This window comes from Ranitomeya imitator, chromosome 8 (genome assembly GCF_032444005.1).
Source record: "Ranitomeya imitator isolate aRanImi1 chromosome 8, aRanImi1.pri, whole genome shotgun sequence".
In the NCBI taxonomy this organism is placed as follows: Eukaryota; Metazoa; Chordata; class Amphibia; order Anura; family Dendrobatidae; genus Ranitomeya; species Ranitomeya imitator.
The window spans coordinates 184761224-184783182 of record NC_091289.1 but is presented as its reverse complement, the minus strand read 5'-3'; the positions used below and the strand labels follow the sequence as shown (position 1 = coordinate 184783182).

The 21959-nt window shown below is 42.0% G+C and overlaps 2 protein-coding genes across 8 annotated transcripts in view; one reads left to right on the top strand and one right to left on the bottom strand.

Annotated features, from left to right (window-relative positions):
* DAB1 (DAB adaptor protein 1) overlaps window positions 1-21959 on the top strand; it is a 769394-nt gene that overhangs the window by 232478 nt on the left and 514957 nt on the right. The gene's annotated exons all lie outside the window — the stretch shown is intronic.
* The window catches only part of LOC138648142 (mucin-3A-like), a 57126-nt gene that overhangs the window by 15939 nt on the left and 19228 nt on the right, over window positions 1-21959 (bottom strand). The window contains exon 2 of the mRNA XM_069737646.1: window positions 12798-12943. Within this exon, the coding sequence (XP_069593747.1) occupies window positions 12798-12943 (146 nt within the window). The remainder of the gene's footprint in view (window positions 1-12797; window positions 12944-21959) is intronic.

Here is a 21959-nt window from a genome sequence, read left to right as displayed (position 1 = left end):
ACTGAGTGAGAGAGGACGCACACAGGAGTCAGGAGTGGCACACAAGCCCAGAGGCCAATATTAATCTCCCACTGATTGATTTAGTGATTTTTTTTGGTAGATTTTGGAACCCAAATCAAGCAAAAAAATTAATAGGCTTTCTATGGCCCACTATTTGTGAGAGAGATGGCACGCTCAGGACTGGCACACAAGCCCAGAGGCCAAAATTAATCTCCCACTTTTTTTTTTCCAGGGAAAATTTATAAACCCAATAAAATAATAAAAAAATAGGCTTTCTATGGCTCACTATCTGAGAGAGAGAGAGATGGCACGCTTAGGACTGGCACACAAGCCCAAAGGCCAATATTAATCTCCCACTGATTGATTTAATGATTTTTTCAGGTAGAATTTAGAACCCAAATCAAGCAAAAAAATTAATAGGCTTTCTATGGCCCACTGAGTGAGAGATGGCACACACAGGAGTAAGGAGTGGCACACAAGCCCTGAGGCCAATATTTTTCTCCCACTGATTGATTGATTGATTTTTTCAGGTAGAATTAGGAACCCAAATCAACCAAAAAAATAAATAGGCTTTCTATGGCCCACTATTTGTGAGAGAGATGGCACGCTCAGGACTGGCACACAAGCCCAGAGGCCAATATTAATCTCCCACTTTTTTTTTTTTTCCAGGGAAAATTTATAAACCCAATAAAAAAAATAATAATAAATAGGCTTTCTATGGCCCACTATCTGAGAGAGATAGATGGCACGCTTAGGACTGGCACACAAGCCCAAAGGCCAATATTAATCTCCCACTGATTGATTTATTGATTTTTTCAGGTAGAATTTAGAACCCAAATCAAGCAAAAAAAATTAATAGGCTTTCTATGGCCCACTGAGTGAGAGATGGCACACACAGGAGTAAGGAGTGGCACACAAGCCCTGAGGCCAATATTTTTCTCCCACTGATTGATGTTGTGATTTTTTCTGGTAGATTTTGGAACCCAAATCAAGCAAAAAAATAAATAGGCTTTCTATGGCCCACTGAGTGAGAGATGACACAGACAGGGATGGCACTCTAGCAGAAATGTCAATCTTAATCTCCCACAAAAAAAAAAAAAAAAAAAAAAAAAGGAACTGTCCTTCAATTACTATCTCCCTGCAGTAATCTCAGCCAGGTATGGCAGGCAGCAATAAGGAGTGGACTGATGCACAAATTAAATAAAAAGTGTGGACAAACAAAAAAGATAGCTGTGCAGAAAGGAAGGAACAAGAGGATTTGTGCTTTGAAAAAAGCAGTTGGTTTGCACAGCGGCGTACACACAGCAATGCAGCTATCAGGGAGCCTTCTAGGGCAGCCCAATGAGCTACAGCGCTGAGGGGAAAAAAAAAAAAAGGAGCTTCCACTGTCCCTGCACACCGAAGGTGGTGTTGGGCAGTGGAAATCGCTACAGCACAAGCGGTTTGGGGGTTAATAGACCCTGCCTAACGCTATCCCTGCTTCTGACGAAGTGGCAGCAACCTCTCCCTAAGCTCAGATCAGCAGCAGTAACATGGCGGTCGGCGGGAACGCCCCTTTATAGCCCCTGTGACGCCGCAGACAGCAAGCCAATCACTGCAATGCCCTTCTCTAAGATGGTGGGGACCAGGACCTATGTCATCACGCTGCCCACACTCTGCGTTTACCTTCATTGGCTGAGAAATGGCGCTTTTCGCGTCATTGAAACGCGACTTTGGCGCGAAAGTCGCGTACCGCATGGCCGACCACGCACAGGGGTCGGATCGGGTTTCATGAAACTCGACTTCACCAAAAGTCGGCGACTTTTGAAAATGTTCGACCCGTTTCGCTCAACCCTAGTGATAACGATGGTTCCTCATCAATACGGCTCTGATAATAGACACAGTGATCACCGCCCTCAGCGCTCTGTAGCCTGTAAGCCCATATTAATAGATAGGTGAAATGTGGCAGCAGATTCCCTTTACATTGCAATGGCTGTGACTGATATGGGGGCGCTGTGGGTCAGGAATCACAGGAATAGGGGGGGACATTTTGGCTTTTGTACTTTGGATACCAAGAAAGCGCGTTCTGTTTCATTAGCCTGGAAAAAGTCTATTGCACTGATGATAATAAAATTACACATTATTACTCTCCTTATTATTACTAGTTTGTATTTGCAGGATACGCCGGGCGTCTATAGGGGGCGCTGCACATTACTAAGATAACATCATCTTCCCTTGGAGATAATTGGCGCTGGAATAAAATCCTCTTCCCTTTTGGTTCTTTTGCTGCATAAACGTCTTATTGATGAGCGCTTGGCCAGTGTGGGGCAGCGGAGTCCCTGGACAGCGTTAAGGTCACCCCCGCTCGCTGGTGACAGTCCAATCCGTATTATTAATTATTATGGGGGACATGAAGCAAGGTTAGCAATGGAGTGTGCCAAAGGCAGAGCGGGGGAGGGGGCTCCACGGGGGCTTTATGTGTCCTCTATACTCTTAAAGCCTCAGTACGATAAGAACTGATCATGAGCGGGTGGAGATTTTATATAGAAACCATTTTTGAAAATTCAACCATATCGTTATCATCATCATCATCATCATCATCAGAATGCCTTGTGGTGATGTTCAAATATCTCTTAAGAATCTATAAATAATGAAAATAAAGCAAAAATTGTCAACTATAAAGAAAAAGTAGAAAATATCCCAAATTACTAAATCCGCCTCCATCATTGTTAATAATAACAATAATAATAATAATCTTTATTGATATAGCACCAACATATTCTGCAGCGCTTTATTGTTAATGATCTTCACAGTAATTAATTCTTTCTTTCACTTCTCAGATCACAAAATTGACTCTTGAAATAAAAAAAATCCAAATTGCAAAACAAATTCTGTACGTTTTGTTGTAAACCATTGATTAAAGTTAAATGCTGTTTTTTTTTAGAAGAATGAATCCCCCCAAACTCTCACCCAATAATATGAGAATTGGTGAAATTAATTTTATTAATGATTCTCAATTTTTTTTATTATTTTTTTTTTTTTGGGGGGGGGGTGCAAAATTAAACGACAGACGTTGATTTGCACATAGATCTTTTTGTCGGTTGCGGTTATTACGTATTTTTAGCTGTAACCTACATATCCGGATAATGATGTATAGATGCTTTTATTAAACGAGCCTCCGGTGTTACCTCTGCACGGTAATGAATCAGCCGACCAATGACAGTGAGAGGCTCCGGCGCTGGCGCTATTCCCAGCCCTCTCATCCATTCCCGGCTCCTCGGCCGCGGATACAGTGAAGGATATCCCTGTCCTGGGAGAGCGCGGTGATAGGCAGGAAAGATCTGTGTTCCCTCTGCCTCCACCAGGATCCCATAACACGTAGCAGATTGTATCCATCACCATTCACCATCCATTCCTGTCTATTACTATGTAGCACAGTGACATCGCTCCAGCTGCCGCTCCCAGCACTTCATGTATGGAGAATGGGCTCTAATCTGCCCCATTAATAGAGTGATTTGTGCGTATGCAGAGCGGGTACACAGTGAGTGCACCAGCAGAATAGTGAGCGCAGCTCTGGGGTATAATACAGGATGTAACTCAGGATCAGTAATGTAATGTATGTACACAGTGACTCCACCAGCAGAATAGTGAGCGCAGCTCTGGGATATAATACAGGATGTAACTCAGGATCAGTAATGTAATGTATGTACACAGTGACTGCACCAGCAGAATAGTGAGTGCAGCTCTGGAGTATAATACAGGAGGTAACTCAGGATCAGTAATGTAATGTATGTACACAGTGACTCCACCAGCAGAATAGTGAGCGCAGCTCTGGGGTATAATACAGGATGTAACTCAGGATCAGTAATGTGATGTATGTACACAGTGACTGCACCAGCAGAATAGTGAGTGCAGCTCTGGAGTATAATACAGGATGTAACTCAGGATCAGTAATGTAATGTATGTACACAGTGACTGCACCAGCAGAATAGTGAGTGCAGCTCTGGAGTATAATACAGGAGGTAACTCAGGATCAGTAATGTAATGTATGTACACAGTGACTGCACCAGCAGAATAGTGAGTGCAGCTCTGGAGTATAATACAGGAGGTAACTCAGGATCAGTAATGTTGTGAATTCTGTTGTCGGGCTCCCTCCTGTGGTCATGAATGGTACTTCGGCTGGTTCTGTCCATGGACTTCCTCTGGTGGGTGTTTCTGAGTTTCCTTCCACAGGTGACGAGGTTAATTCGTTAGCTGGCTGCTCTATTTAACTCCACTTAGATCTTTGCTCCATGCCACCTGTCAATGTTCCAGTATTGGTCTAGTTTACTCCTGGATCGTTCTTGTGACCTGTCTTCCCAGCAGAAGCTAAGTTCCTGCTTGTATTTCTTTGGTTTGGTATTTTTCTGTCCAGCTTGCTATTTTTATTGTTGTCTTGCTTGCTGGAAGCTCTGTGACGCAGAGGGAGCGCCTCCGCACCGTGAGTCGTTGCGGAGGGTCTTTTTGCGCCCTCTGCGTGGTCTTTTTGTAGGCTTTTGTGCTGACCGCAAAGCAACCTTTCCTATCCTCGGTCTGTTCAGTAAGTCGGGCCTCACTTTGCTGAATCTATTTCATCTCTGTGTTTGTATTTTCATCTTTACTCACAGTCATTATATGTGGGGGGCTGCCTTTTCCTTTGGGGAATTTCTCTGAGGCAAGGTAGGCTTTATTTTTCTATCTTCAGGGCTAGCTAGTTCCTTAGGCTGTGCCGAGTTGCATAGGGAGCGTTAGGAACAATCCACGGCTATTTCTAGTGTGTTTGATAGGATTAGGGATTGCGGTCAGCAGAGTTCCCACGTCCCAGAGCTCGTCCTTTATTATCAGTAACTATCACGTCATTCCGTGTGCTCTTAACCACCAGGTCCATTATTGTCCTGACCACCAGGTCATAACACAGTAATGTAATGTATGTACACAGTGATTGCACCAGCAGAATAGTGAGTGCAGCTCTGGGGTATAATACAGGCTGTGACTCGGGAACAGTAATGTATGTACATAGTGACTGCACCAGCAGAATAGTGAGTGCAGCTCTGGAGTATAATACAGGATGTAACTCAGGATCAGTAATGCAATGTATGTACACAGTGACTGTACCAGCAGAATAGTGAGTGCAGCTCTGGAGTATAATACAGGAGGTAACTCAGGATCAGTAATGTATGTACACTGTGACTGCACCAGCAGAATAGTGAGTGCAGCTCTGGGGTATAATACAGGATGTGACTCAGGGTCAGTAATGTATGTACATAGTGACTGCACCAGCAGAATAGTCAGTGCAGCTCTGGAGTATAATACAGGATGTAACTCAGGATCAGTAATGTAATGTATGTACACAGTGACTGTACCAGCAGAATAGTGAGTGCAGCTCTGGAGTATAATACAGGATGTAACTCAGGATCAGTAATGTAATGTATGTACACAGTAACTGTACCAGCAGAATAGTGAGTGCAGCTCTGGGGTATAATACAGGATGTGACTCAGGATCAATAATGTATGTACATAGTGACTGTACCAGCAGAATAGTGAGTGCAGCTCTGGGGTATAATACAGGATGTAACTCAGGATCAGTAATGTAGTGTATGTACACAGTGACTGCACCAGCAGAATAGTGAGTGCAGCTCTGGGGTATAATACAGGAGGTAACTCAGGATCAGTAATGTAATGTATGTACACAGTGACTGTACCAGCAGAATAGTGAGTGCAGCTCTGGAGTATAATACAGGATTGTGAAGTAACGGGGTCAGTGGGTGCTCTCGTCCGCTGGCCCGGCTGTCTTTAGCAAGACTGCATGGACCACGGCTCATACCACTGAATGCCCGCTCTATCTCCCAGTGGGCAATACACTACACAGACAACACAGGGTTAAGGTAAAACAGTGTGGCAATACTTTATTGAACCACAGCACACAATAGCAAACAGAACAATCCCAACATGGCTATAATTGCTTGATTACATGGGCGCATATAAAAGATCACTGCGTCTCCACGTATTTCCAGTATGACATGATATCAGAGCTCCCAGGGTCGCTACTTCATCTGTTGATGCACGCACAGAGAAGAGGTAACGACAAGCATAGGGAGATGACCCAGAACTGTCCATAGAGTCCATACAAGGTCCAAAGCCAGTTGACACGAGAGTCACCACCTGGCTTATCTGACCATCTCCATGGAACCAGGTGACCAGCGGGTCCCAGACCTGGCTTTCTCCAAACATATCCATGGTTCAGAGTTGGTCACTGTATCAGATCTGTGTCCTTCCAATTGGAGCCGAAAACCCCTAGGTTGTATCCTATAGAATCCTAGACCAGTGTCCCTCGTGATGGTGCCATGATGAATTGGCTGCAGTCCGTTCTCTTGTCTGTTGGGGTGGTTCGCAGAATGTCTGGCTGGTAGCTCTGTGTTACTTCAGTCTCCCCCAGGATGTGATCTCTGAGTCTTTTTATACCCAAGGCATGTAAGCTATTTTTAGAATTACCCAGTGTCCTTTAGTTCAACATCAAGATATGGCAAACAATGGTGATGAAATTACGTAGTACTACTTGACCATTCAATCTATTTGCACAGTCTTTCCTTCTCTGCTTTAGAAGTCACCAAGCTAGTTCAGGAATTCAATGCACAATTAGCATATCAGCACACATCAATAAACAAAGATTAACACACACTATGTACAAGTCACTATTACAGACTGACACTGTATGTTAAATGGTATCAGTTTGCAAGTCTGTCTTCTTGAACCACCAGACATAAACACTTAAATGCACAAGCCAATATACAAATAAAAAGTCAGTTCTTATTGGTTTGCAAAAAGGTAGCTGTCTGGGTAATTAAGATACAATCTGGTTTCTTCACAAGGATGTAACTGAGGATCAGTAATGTAATGTATGTACACAGTGACTGTACCAGCAGAATAGTGAGTGCAGCTCTGGGGTATAATACAGGAGGTAACTCAGGATCAGTAATGTAATGTATGTGCACAGTGACTACACCAGCAGAATAGTGAGTGCAGCTCTGGGGTATGATACAGGAGGTAACTCAGGATCAGTAATGTAATGTATGTACACAGTGACTGCACCAGCAGAATAGTGAGTGCAGCCCTGGAGTATAATACAGGATGTAACTCAGGATCAGTAATGTAATGTATGTACACAGTGACTGCACCAGCAGAATAGTGAGTGCAGCTCTGGAGTATAATACAGGATATAACTCAGGATCAGTAATGTAATGTATGTACACAGTGACTGCACCAGCAGAATAGTGAGTGCAGCTCTGGGGTATAATACAGGATGTAACTCAGGATCAGTAATGTAATGTATGTACACAGTGACTGCACCAGCAGAATAGTGAGTGCAGCTCTGGAGTATAATACAGGATGTAACCCAGGATCAGTAATGTAATGTATGTACACAGTGACTGCACCAGCAGAATAGTGAGTGCAGCTCTGGCGTATAATACAGGAGGTAACTCCGGATCAGTACAGTGTAAGAAATGTGATAACATAGGTTTATACTTTCCATGTGAATACTTTATTAGTGTATCATGACACTGAAATCTGTATTCCTAACAAAAATATTTAGAATAAAAGTTATGTTACAATCAAAAGAGACAGATAAACAAAATATATAAATGACTATACGGGACCCTTATGGATATGCGAGAGGGATCTATCCTGTCACAGAAGGGTGCTGCATTTAAATTAAAATTCTGTCTCACAGCCATGAAGTTCCCACCATGCTCAGACTAAATGATTGAATAATTAATGTAAAACACAACAATCGTTAGACCAAGAAACAGAAAGATGATCGGCACAGAGCTTCACTATAGCGCAATTGGAGATTCGCTTAAACGATCTGTTTCAGAAGGACAGATGAGGTCTCCCTTGCTGTGAGCTGCGGGTGGTGCTATGCAATCGTCAGAGTTTTGTACAAGACCATATAATGAGAAGAAAAATGATGCAGCACTCACCCTTGCGCTTCTTCCAAGTGTGCTCTTTATTCAGCAAAACATACTATGCATAGTATGAACCGGCATACGCAGTGATCTGTCCGGTCTCTCCTCACTCCCGCTCCCTCACAGATCACTGCGTATGCCGGTTCATACTATGCATAGTATGTTTTGCTGAATAAAGAGCACACTTGGAAGAAGCGCAAGGGTGAGTGCTGCATCATTTTTCTTCTCATTATATGGTCTACAACAATCGTTAGTGCTGGAGGATAACTCTGGGGCAGGAGAGCTCTAGGCTCCTGGTTTCTGTGAGTGTATTCTATCTATTGAACAATGCGTTACAGAACATTCGGACGATATCTGCAGACCTAGTGTTGGTTACTTGATTTTATAAAGCTGACGAATAACAAGTTATATAACATACTGGTAAATTATAGATTATAATCGCTGTATTGATTATTTTTTTTAAATCAATTCTTTACAATACAAAAAATGGCGCAGCCCCAAATGATTCTGGGTGTTCCACCAGTTTATACTAATTGGTGTTGATATAGGGGATTGTTCCAATGTATCAGGTTGCTATGCTGCGATACTCTCGCTATCGGCTTTAGTCGTTGCTTTGCGCTGTGGTTCCTGGATCTGGCAGACATTGGCGGTGCTACCAGCCTATAGCCCCATATTCATTATCTCTGTGTTCAGTAACATGCTCATTTCAGAGGGAGTAAACATGAACTGCTGTGTAAAAGATGTTCAGATGATTAATCTATCGATGAGCGACTTTCTGGAAGAGACACAATGGAGTCGCAGAGACAGGAGCAGGCAGATGGTATTCTCAGGCCGAGCTGCCGAGATGGAGAACTCAAATTAAATCAGTATGAATGTGAACGTGTGCGCCTGCGGCAGTCTCTCCCCGCCAATATGACAGAGCCGCAATCTCTATTCTGTGGCTGCACTGGAGTTGGGATTATATAAATAATGATAAGGAAAATCTACCAAGACCCTCACAAGCCAAGACATTGACTGGATGCTCGTTAAGATCCCAGAACTGCTGTAATACAGCCCTAAATGTCGTATCATAGTCATAACCAAGTCCTGGAAGGAAAGTGATGACATGTCCTGAAGCCAAACACAGCAACACGGGAAGAGATAAAGTTTCAGGTCTATCCATGTATCTATCTCTCAGGTAGAACACAAAATACAGTTTTTAAATGAAGGTCTTCATTATTAAGGGAAAAAGAAATCCAAACCTACAAGGCCCTGTGCGGAAAAGTGATTGCCCCTAAACTTAATAAATGGTTTGGACCCCCATTGCAACAACAACTGCAATTAAGCGTTTGCGATCACCGGCAATGAGCCTTTTACAACGCTCTGGAGGAATTTTGGGGGCTCATCTTTGCAGAATTGTTGTAATTCAGCCACATTGGAGAGTTTTTGAGCACTAACCACCTTTTTAAGGTGATGCCACAGCTTCTCAATCGGATTGTGGATAGGACTTTGAGTAGGCCTCTACAAAGTCTTAATTTTGTTTTTCTTAAGCCATTCAGAGGTGGACTTGCTGGTGTGTTTTGGATCATTGTCCTGCTGCTGCATAACCCAAGTGCCCTTCATCTTGAGGTCACGAACAGATGACCGGAACTTCTCCTTCAGGATTTTTTGGGTACACAGCAGAAATCATGGGTCCCTTTATTAAAGCAAGTCTTCCAGGTCCTGAAGGAGCAAAACAGCCCCAGACCATCACATTACCACCACCATATTTTACTGTTGGTATGGCGTTCCTATTGTGAAATGTTGTGTTACGTTTACGCCAGATGTAATGAGACATACGCTTTCCAAAAAGTTCAACTTTTGTCTCGTAAGCCCACATAGTATTCTCCCAAAAGTCTTGGGGAACATCAAGATGTTTTCTGACAAAACTGAGACAAGCCTTTATGTTGTTATTGCTCAGCAGTGATTTTCGTCTTCTATCTCTGCCATGCAGGCCATTTTTGCCCAGTCTCTTTCTTATGGTGGAGTCATGAACACTGACCTTAACTGATGCAAGTGAGGCCTGCATTTCTTTGGATGTTGTTGTGGGGTCTTTTGTGACCTCTTGAATGAGTCATCGCTGTCCTTTTGGGGTAGTTTTGGTCAGCTGGCCACTCCTATTCCATGTTTTTGCCATTTGTGGATAATGGCTCTCACTGTGTTTCACTGGAGTCCCAAAGCTTTAGAAATGGCTTTATAACCTTTCCCAGACTGATAGATCTCAATTACTTTGTTTCTCATTTGTCCAAGAATTTCTTTGGATTGCAGTATGATGTCTAGCTTTTGAGGATCTTTAGCTCTTCTTTACTTTGTCAGGCAGATCCTATTTAAGTGATTCCTTGATTGGGAACATGTGTGACAGTAATCAAGCCTGGGTTTTGCTAGGAAATTCGATCTTCCCAAATATTTGATTAACCACAGTTAATTTATGTTTTAAGTGGGGAGGGCAATCACTTTTTCCACACAGGGCCCTGTGGGTGTGGATTTCTTCCCTTAATAATAAAGAGCTTCATTTATAAACTGCATTTTGTGATCACTTGTGTTACCTTTGTCTAATATTTATATTTGTTTGGTGATCTGAAATATTTAAGTGTGACAAACATGCAAAAGGATAGGAAGGGGGCAAACACTTTTTCACACCAGTATCTATCTTCTATCTATCTCATATCTTTCCACCTATCTGATGTTAGCGTGGCGGCAAGCACCAAGATGATTTTACAATATTTCTTCTCTGTAATTTCTTTTCTCGCTGTCCTACTTATTTTGTTCACATTCTGTAGATTATTTCTTGTGAGTAAACAAACAATTCTCTTTGGAAACAGCTTCAAAAAGATGTTTGTCTGCATATTGCTGAATACATCCATACTAAGAGCGCACTAGAAGCTGAGGTGTCACCTCGTTGCGGTGTCCTATCTAATTGCTGCTGCTGCTGAATAATGGAGATGATGACACTTACGGAATGAAAAAATAGTTGATCCATCCCATCGTTCAATTCTCTCTTTGTGTTTCTATTTTAGACAAAAGACAAATAAAGAGTATAAAACAGTATAGAAAAGGCATAAGTATAAATAATAAAAGTGGATAGATAGATGCAGTGGCTTGCAAAAGTATTCACCTCCCTCTGACGTTTTACCTATTTTGTTATATTACAACCTGTGTAAATATTTCTGTAATCTGATTTGTGTGTGACGCATCAGCACTAAATGGTCTAAGTAAGTGAAGTGAGAAAAATATAGTCAGAAATTAAATGTATGGGATCAAACAACTAAAAATTGGCATGTGCATATGTACACACCTCTTTTGCTATGTAGAACCTAAAAATTTCTGGTGCAAGTAATTACCTTCATAAGTCCCATGCTTAGTGACAGGACTTTACATAAAAAAGCCTTTACTTATACATAACAATTGTAAGTCTTGTTTTTAGTTTGCCAAAAACATGTGCGAGACTCCACAAATATATGGAGGAAGGTGCGGTGGTCAGATGAGACCAAAATTAAACTTTTTTTGTCCACCAAGGTAAAAGCTATGTCTCATGCCAAACCAACACAGCTCATCACCCCAAGAACACCATCCCCACAGTGAAACATAGTGGTGGGAGCATCATGCCTGCCGTGGGTATGTTTTTTGGCAGCAGGGACAGGGAACATGGTCCGATTCGAGGAGAAGATGGCTGGTGCAAAATACAGGGATATTTAGCAGAACCTGTTTCAGTCTGTTGGTAATTTCAGACTTGGTCGGAGGTTCACCTTCCAACAAGACAATGACCCAAAGCAAACTGCTAAAGTAACACTGGTTTAAGGGAAATGTGTAAATGTTTTGGAGTGGCCAAGTCAATGCTCAGATCTTAATCCAATGGAGAATCCGTGGTCAGACTTGAAGATTGCTGTTCACCAGAGGAAACCATCTAACTTGTAGGAGCTGGAGCAGTTTTACCTTGAGAACTGGGCAAAACTCCCAGCGGCAAGATGTGGAAAGCTCATAGAGACTTATCCAAAGCCACTTGTAGCTGTAATTGCCTCAAAAGAAGGCTCCACAAAGTAGTAACCTTAGGGGGTGAATAGTTATGCACAATGGAGTTATCAGTTATTTTGTCCTATTTGTTCTTTGCTTCTCAATAAAAATAAAACCAAATGTTCACAGTTGTAGCCATGTTCTTTACATGAACCGATACAAACCACAAAAAAAACAGTGACGTTACAGGTTGACAGATAGCAGAAACGAATAATGTCAAGGGGGGTGAATACATTTGCAAGCCACTGTAGATGTTCTGCCTATACTGTGTGTTCCCCCACCTACCACTTTCGCTGTGTGTGAAGCCCGTGCTAGAAGTAATAAGTGCCAGATCAGTTGTTACTTTGTGACTGAATTTGCCATTTGATTTGTTGCTCTTTTCCCCTTCTATTAGTTTTCATAAACAAACCTCTTTCATTTTTTTTATCCGACCTATAAAAATTCCACCTCCTATCTTTTCTAACATCCCGGCGATTGATTGTTGTAAAGTCTTTGCCGGTCACCGGCATTCGTCTCCACACAAATCACGTTTCCTTTCATCTGGATAAATGATTCTATTTGCATAAACTTTTACAACTGATGAAAAATAAATGCATAACGCCGAGAGTTCGCTTCCAATAATCAAACCTTCCATGTATAAGTGATTGCAACGCCGGCCCATCACTCACAGAGGCTGAAGTCCTGCAATGTGCCAGGGTCTGCATAGATGGATCTGGGAACGCAGTATGAATAGTCATTGCCATCAAGTGATTTTACAGACATTTTCATACCACATTTTCCTTTAGGCGTCTTGTACATGAAAATTACCATCCACCAACTGTTCAGCAAATGTTCCCAGTGTGATTGCTCTACCTGATTCTCCGTCCAGTATGCCAGCGAACATGTTCCTCTGCAATCTGCACTTCTGTGATGACACCTTTTTATGCTTTGTTTTATAATTGTTGTCCGTGATTCTATATGAAGCAAATTGTACGACATAAGGTGAGAATATTACATCTCCACTGCCGTCTTTATGCAAAAACTTCTGCAATGTCGCTCTCGCCAATTCCTAGTTGATTGCTGATCAAACAGTCAAAACTCAATATATTTTGTAAGAAGTAGTACTTTGTCTTCAGGACCTGTAATCATGCTTATTCCATAGTTCTATCTGCTACATAATGTAACAAAAAAAGTCCCAGGAAGTTCTGTCCCACACTCAATGATCTGTTCCTGAAGTTGTCACCAGAAGTTCCATCTGTTACATGATAATAATAATAATATAATAATAATTTTTATTTATATAGCGCCAACATATTCCGCAGCGCTTTACAAATTATAGAGGGGACTTGTACATACAATAGACATTACAGCATAACAGAAATACAGTTCAAAACAGATACCAAGAGGAGTGAGGGCCCTGCTCGTAAGCTTACAAACTATGAGGAAAAGGGGAGACACGAGAGGTGGATGGTAACAATTGCTATAGTTATTCGGACCAGCCATAGTGTAAGGCTTGGGTGTTCATGTAAAGCTGCATGAACCAGTTAATTAATTTTTTTTTTTTTTTTTTTTTTAATATAGGCCACACAGGGATCGTTAGGTTAATGCATTGAGGCGGTAGGCCAGTCTGAACAAATGAGTTTTTAGGGCACGCTTAAAACTGTGGGGATTGGGGATTAATCGTATTATCCTAGGTAGTGCATTCCAAAGAATCGGCGCAGCACGTGTAAAGTCTTGGAGACGGGAGTGGGAGGTTCTGATTATTGAGGATGCTAACCTGAGGTCATCAGCGGAGCGGAGGGCACGGGTAGGGTGGTAGACTGAGACCAGAGAGGAGATGTAGGGTGGTGCTGAGCCATGGAGTGCTTTGTGGATGAGGGTAGTAGTTTTGTACTGGATTCTTGAGTGGATGGGTAACCAGTGTAATGACTGGCACAAGGTAGAGGCATCGGTGTAACGGTTGGTGAGGAATATGATCCTGGCAGCAGCATTCAGGACAGATTGGAGCGGGGAGAGTTTGGTAAGAGGGAGGCCGATTAGTAGAGAGTTACAATAGTCCAGACGAGAATGAATAAGTGAAACAGTAAGAGTTTTTGCAGAGTCGAAAGTAAGAAAAGGGCGAATTCTAGAAATGTTTTTGAGATGCAGGTAAGAAGAGCGAGCCAGTGATCGGATGTGGGGGGTGAATGAGAGGTCAGAATCAAGGATGACCCCAAGGCAGCGGGCATGTTGCTTTGGAGTAATGGTGGAACCGCAAACGGAGATGGCAATGTCAGGCAAAGGTAGGTTAGTAGAGGGAGAAAACACGAGGAGTTCAGTTTTTGACAGGTTTAGTTTCAGATAGAGGGAGGACATGATGCTAGAGACAGCGGTAAGACAATCACTGGTGTTTTCTAATACATGATAAACTGTACTGAACTTGTAAGGGTGGTTTCACATTTGCTTTTTTTTTTTGCGTTTTTGCGGTAAAAAACGCAAAAACGCATGCGTTTTCCCCCCTATATTTAACATAAAAAACGCATGCGTTTTTTTGTATGCGTTTTGACGCGTTTTTGCAACACATGCGTTTTTTTCTGCATGCGTTGTGTTGCAGAAATGCAACATGTAGTATTTTTAGCGGCGTTTTTTGCGGCAAAAAAATGCATTGCTGTCTATGTAAACGTATGCGTTTTTAACCACATGCGTTTGCATGCGTTAAAAACGCATGCGTTTAAAAACAAAAAAAAAAAAAAACACTGATAAACCACCCCACACCATAAAATTGATAAAGGGATCCTACCCCTAACCCTACCTCTACCCCTAACCCTAACCCTAATCCCTTTAAGGGTAGGGTTAGGGTTAGGGGTAGGGTTAGGGGTAGGGTTAGGGTTAGGATCCCTTTAGGGTTAGGGGTAGGGTTAGGGTTAGGATCCCTTTAGGGTTAGGATCCCTACCCCTAACCCTACCCCTAACCCTAACCCTAGCTCTTTCTGTTTATAGTGGGTTTTTTACTTTATTTTGATGATTGGCAGCTGTCACACATTTATCTGCATGCGTTTAAAGAATGCAAACGCATGAAAAAAACGCATGTAAATGCGTCAAAACGCCGCGTTTTTTTCACCACATGCAAAAACGCATGCGTCAAAAAAATGCAGCGTTTGCACGCGTTTACATGCGTTTTTTCACCATGCGTTTTTTTTAAAAAACGCATGCGTTTTGAAACGCAAGTGTGAAACCAGCCTTACAGAAGGTTCTATTGCTACAAAAGAAATTTACACAAGAAGTTGCATTTTTTTTCACATGGTAAGTAAATGAAAAAGTCACAACAAGTTCTATTTGTTACATAATAAACTTTACTCAAATAGTTCAGAAAGTTCTTTCTATAACATGATAAACTCTGTTGAATTAATCACAAAGTTCTTTCCGTTAAATGATAAACGGTGCTGAAGTCGTCACAGAAATTTGCTATATGATAGAACTTCATGTAACTACTTTAGTAGAGTCTATATGTCGCATTATAAACTTTATAGAAGTCACAAAGTTCTATCACATGACAATCTACTGAAGAAACAAAGTTCTGTTACATGATAGACTCTGCTGAAATTGTCACAGGAAGTTCTATACATTACAGGATAAATTCTACTAAAGTACAAAAAGACAAAAGAGGACCCGAACACCTTTAGGATTAAATTAATGTACATCTGCACAAATATGCTATGGGGCCAATATACGAACATATAGATACATGAGGCTAAAGAATGCATGAATTCCACTATTGCTGCCAACATTAAAAATGTAGGGTACTTTGCATTTTTTTATAAAAGGGAACAATTGTGAGCTACGCCTGGTATTCTTTCTCTCCCCATTCTCTTTGGCACCTAGAGAGGTCAGACCTTTAGAGTTTAGGGACCTTCCATATTTAGGTACACCTTGACGTGGTTGGATGGCTTTTCTGCTCTTTGATCATAATGCGTTAAGTGTCTATTGTTTGCAGCAATAGTGGAGTTCATGTATTCATTAGTCGCAGTGAGATGACGCATCATGTATGTAGTCACAGAAAGCTCTGTTACATAAGAGGCAATACTGACGCAATCACAGGAAGTTCTGTCTCATGATAAACTTTACTGAATTTATTATTATTTATTGAATTTACTTTACTGTCTCCATACCCAATACCCTATAGATTGTAAGCTCATGAGGCCGGAGTTCACAAATCCTCTGTACTTATCTGACAGTCTGTTTACTTAAAAAATAGTATATTTATAAATATATATTATGTATGTAACCATTTTCACATGTACAGCACCCTGGAATTAAGGTTGCTTTAAGAATAAATAGCAATGATAATAATATTAAAATCCTATTGTTTGCCAGTGATGGATATACTGTAGAAATAATCTCACTTTTCATTGTAGCACCCGTAGTCAGGTGCTGGTGAGCTGTCTACATGCCCCATCTATAATCTCTACTGTAGGAGTATTGGATGAGATTGACATAGTTATAGAACACCTCATCTTGGAGACCGGGGTCCTTTAATTAGAACCACAGTAAAGCGATCACGTCCCTGTTAAGTACTTGTCACATCACTGCTTTTAATAATTTCATCATATCAGCTTGGATAAACTTCACTCAGCGCACTGATATTGTTTCACTGTCTTCAGAGGAGGTTAAACGGAATTAAAAATGCACAAACTCCGTCAGAATATCAATAAGAAATAGAGGAATACATTGTCAATATAGACGGCGGTGAGTCTGAGCACTGAGCTGCTCCTCCGAGTAACAGACGACTCTGAAGAAAAGCGACATCATAGGTCACAAGACACTCAAGTGTCCATGTTCAGTCCTGAGTACATTCATATAAACGCATATTCATCACTGTAATGAGCGGTACCATGTGACCGCTCACACAGGACCTGCTGCCGGCGCTGAGAGCATACATCGCACGAGCTGGGTGAGTATTTTTCGGCAAGCGGGCGGGTGAACAGGGGATGGGAGGCGGAAGGTGACCCACAAACTTTATTTTTAACACACAAAAAAAACCTTGATTTTTCATTCCTTCTCTCCAGCGAACGCTGCTGGGGAGAAGGAATGAATGCCGGCTTCAGCACCACACGCAGGGGGGGACAGCGCTTACTGTAGCGCTGTCTCTCCTGCGGGCGGTACGTGCACACGGAGGAGAGTGCACACTGTTCTCTGTGTGCACGTGTGCGGGACGTATTGCGGTACGCGGTGCCGGAGAAAAGCGAACATGTCTCCATGTTATGCACACGGACACATGGTCTGTGAAAACACAGAGACATGTGCATAGACCCATTCATTTGAATGGGTCTACGTGTGTCAGTGTCTCCGGTACATGAGAAAACTGACAGTACACGTACAGGAGACCCTGACGTGTGAAAGAGTCCTTTATAGTTATATTCTTGTACATAGGGGCAGTATTATAGTAGTTATATTCTTGTACATAGGGGCAGTATTATAGTAGTTATATTCTTGTACATAGGGGCAGTATTATAGTAGTTATATTCTTGTACATAGGAGCAGTATTATAGTAGTTATATTCTTGTACATAGGGGCAGTATTATAGTAGTTATATTCTTGTACATAGGGGCAGTATTATAGTAGTTATATTCTTGTACATAGGGGCAGTATTATAGTAGTTATATTCTTGTACATAGGGGCAGTATTATAGTAGTTATATTCTTGTACATAGGAGCAGTATTATAGTAGTTATATTCTTGTACATAGGGGCAGTATTATAGTAGTTATATTCTTGTACATAGGGGCAGTATTATGCAGTTGGTACGGAAAGTATTCAGACCCCTTTAAATTTTTCACTCTTTGTTTCATTGCAGCCATTTGGTAAATTCAAAAAAGTTCAATTTTTTTCTCATTAATGTACACTCTGCACCCCATCTTGACTGAAAAAAAAACAGAAAAGTAGAACTTTTTGCATATTTATTAAAAAAGAAATAATGAAATATCACATGGTCATAAGTATTCAGACCCTTTGCTCAGATACTCATATTTCACTTGCTGTCCATTTCCTTGTGATCCTCCTTGAGATGGTTCTACTCCTTCATTGGAGTCCAGCTGTGTTTAATTAATCTGATAGGTCTTGATTTGGAAAGGCGCACACCTGTCTATATAAGACCTCACAGCTCACAGTGCATGTCAGACCAAATAAGAATCACGAAGTCAAATGAACTGGCCAAGGAATTGTGGCACAGATCTGGCCAAAGTTACAAAACAATTTCTGCAGTACTCAAGGTTTCTAAGAGCACAGTGGCCTGACCACCAGAAGTCTTCCTAGACCTGGCCGTCCAGCCAAACTGAGCAATCGTGGGAGAAGAGCCTTGGTGAGAGGTAAAGAAGGACCCCAAGATCACTGTGGCTGAGCTCCAGAGATGCAGGAGGGAGATGGGAGAAAGTTCCACAAAGTCAACTATCACTGCAGCCCTCTACCAGTCTGACCTTTATGGCAAAGTGGCCTGATGGAAGCCTCTCCTCAGTACAAGACATATGAAAGCCCACATAGAGTTTGCTAAAAAACACATGAAGGACTTCCAGACTATGAGAAATAAGATTCTCTGGTCTGATGAGATGAAGACAGACCTTTTTGGTGATAATTCTAAGTGGTATGTGTGGAGAAAACCAGGCACTGCTCATCACCTGCCCAATACAATCCCAACAGTGAAGCATGGTGGAGGCAGCATCATGCTATGGGGGTGTTTTTCAGCTGCAGGGACAAGATGACTGGTTGTCATTGAAGGAAACATGAATGCGGCCAAGTACAGAGACATCCTGGATGAAAACCTCTTCCAGAGGGCTCTGGACCTCAGACTTGGCCGAAGGTTCATCTTCCAACAAGACAATGACCCTAAGCACACAGCTAAAATAATAAAGGAGTGGCTTCAGAACAACTCTGCGACCATTGTTGACTGGCCCAGCCAGAGCCCTGACCTAAACCCAACTGAGCATCTCTGGAGAGACCTGAAAATGGCGTCCACCAACGTTCACCATCCAACCTAACGGAACTGGAGAGGATCTGCAAGGAAGAATGGCCGAGGATCCCCAAATCCAGGTGTGAAAAACTTGTTGGATCATTCCCAAGAAGACTCATGGCTGTACGAGCTCAGAAGGTGCTTCTACTCAGTACTGAGCAAAGGGTCTGAAGACTTATGACCATGTGATATTTCAGATTTTCTTTTTTAATACATTTTGCAAAACATTCTGCATTTCTGTTTTTTTTCAGGTGCAGAGTGAACATTAATGAGAAAAAAAATGAACATTTTTGAATTTACCAAATGGCTTCAATGAAACAAAGAGTGAAAAATGTAAAGGGGTCTGAATACTTTCCGTACCCACTGTATCTATTATCTATCTTCAACTACTTCTTACCGCCACCCCTTTGTCAGACATGTGACTTTCCAGTTTTTCTGTAACTGTGTAACGATCCTTCATTCCCCCACAATCTGCTATTGCTAGTAACAATAAATTGAAACTGCAGCTCTGGATGTGACTAGAGTGCAGAATTATGAACTTCTGTAAAACTTCCCTTAAATGTGGATTTTTCCTTTTGGGGCGATTACTTTCATGTTTTTCCCAGCACAATTACTTTCATATGTTTAGTCTGCAGAAGTCGGCACGGCTCTGATGGTTTTATTTTCCTGAGTCAACACATCTTCCACCATTGAATCTCCGTGTTCTTAAGGGGATAAGTTAAGTGCTTTAAATCTCCTTTTATTTGTCAGCAAATTGAATTTACAAAGCTGACACGCTCCGGCCATAGCAGGCAATAAACTCACCGCAGGACGATGGAGAACAGAATTTTCGCCGTTGTCCTCTTACGGTTTGTATTGGAAGCCTCCGCGCTGCCTACAGCATCACAGCGCAGGCATCAATGGCCTTTGTGAGAAAAAAAAAGTACAAAAAATTTGCTGTAAACTCTGCGTGTCACCCCGACGCGCCGATTTAGAACAATGTCCCTTTGTAGTGAAATAATAAGGTAAGTGACCGTAATGTTAAATAAAATAAATTGCTGTCGAGAGTTCAGTACAGATCACAACGGGGATCATTCTGGAGGCCGGGAATGGAAGAGCCGCGCGTCACTGGAACTTCTCAGCCCCATTTATCTAAATAATGAAAATCTGCTTTATAATTGATTTCTCAGAGGATATAGTGAGGTGTGACTGCGGGCTGAGGACTGGTACTCCGAGAGTGATAGATTCCAACCAGTAGGGAGTATCAGTGCCCTCAGCGCCAACTCATTCAACTCCAATGTTTTCATGCATAAATGCTGCAAATGATGAACAAAGAAAAAATGCTACAAATGTATCCATTCGTTCCATCAGGATTTATGCGTTATTGTATCAGTATACTATTGAGTGGCTATGTCCATACATACATTTAGAATCTTAAAGATGACCTGTCACTTGCTTAAAAAAATTGAGTTAACTAATTTGGAAAAATCCCTGAGATTCCCTGATTCTGATGATCTTTTCCGTTTTGCGCTGTGTCGCTGCATTGCAGAGATATTCACATTTGTTTCTGGAGAGCAGTATGTGAAATCTCTTCATGTAGTACAAATGTGTCTTTTTTTGGAGTCTCCTCTGTGGCTGTGCGCTGTCACCCATCCTTCCGACACTCTGCCAATCACAGCTCAGCAGTGTCTGATTCTGCTAGTCCAGCTTCTGAACTGTGATTGGTAGTGTCTGGGAGAGAGGGGTAAAAGCACGCACCAGCATAGAAGACTCTGAAGAAACATCCAGAAAAAACAGAGATTTCACATACTGATCTCTAAAAACAACAAATGTGAATATCTCTGCATTGGAGCGACGCAGCGCAAAATGGAAAAGAGCTTCAAAATCAGGGGAGCGAAAGGATTTTTTTTAATCAAGGTATTTAACTCTTTAAAAAGCATGAAACTATGCTACAGACCTGAGGAAATAAAATTCAGAAAAATGGCAGGCAGCCTCTAGCGGTTTGGGAAATTTTGATTTTTTAACACTATACTCAGTACGCCAGTCACCTGTCCCACTGCCGCAGGTCACCCGCGGATTCCTTTGATGGCCTCTTCAAGCTCCTGTCTCCTCTTGTATTCATGGCACGTGATGTCTTCCTCCTTGTTGGCGCTTTCAGTACTAAGTTGGCCTCAGGGAACGCACGGCATGGCCTCCTGACACTGTGAAGTAACATTGTGTATCAACCAAGCCGGGGGTCCGAGAGGTTACTAAGTATTTTTTATTATTATAGTATTGCCATAGTCTCTTTTGTTAAATAAAAAAAAATGTAGATGACAGCCCCTTTAAATTGCTCTGTCTGACGTTTATGTAGTAGCAGGTATAGCAGCTTTGTCCTATTGAAGTGAATAGCACAACACTGCCATAACAAGCATAGCTGAGACGAAGTGTAAAAGGACCATATAGAGCCCATGTAATATAACCGCACAGTGTCCAATTTCCACTTTCGGTAACAGCTACAGAATAAAGCTGTGTTTTGTGCACCTGTGTTTTCCAATAGATTTGGGCACCGAGTGTAGAATTTGGGGTACAAACAACAAGTGCGCAGGTTAGCGGAGCCTCCTTCATTTCCGGTTAATGCCTGACTCATTAATGGCCAGAGATGACCTCGGTGCATTTACATAAGGCAAGTTTCCCTTTGGCCAGTCTTTGGGAATAAAATTCCAAATTATAGTGAAGCTGCAGATTTATGGCCTGACCCCCCCCCAGCTCCGTGACACTTTACCGCAGCAGAATGCGCCATAGTCCACCCCTCCCCCGTCTGTGGACAGATGGGAATATTTGCCGCTGGTTATTGCCGCGTATTTGCTATTTTCCTTCTCTCGGCAGCTGGATTATTCCATCTCCAGAGCGGAAAGTCAAGCAAACAGAAACTGATAGATGTAGTGTTAGTCATCAGCACACACCGAGGGGCCACGTCCAGACAGAGTGATATTTTAATAACCTTTCTCCGTGGGGAAAGCCGGATTAAGGTGTCAGGTACGAGGCGGGC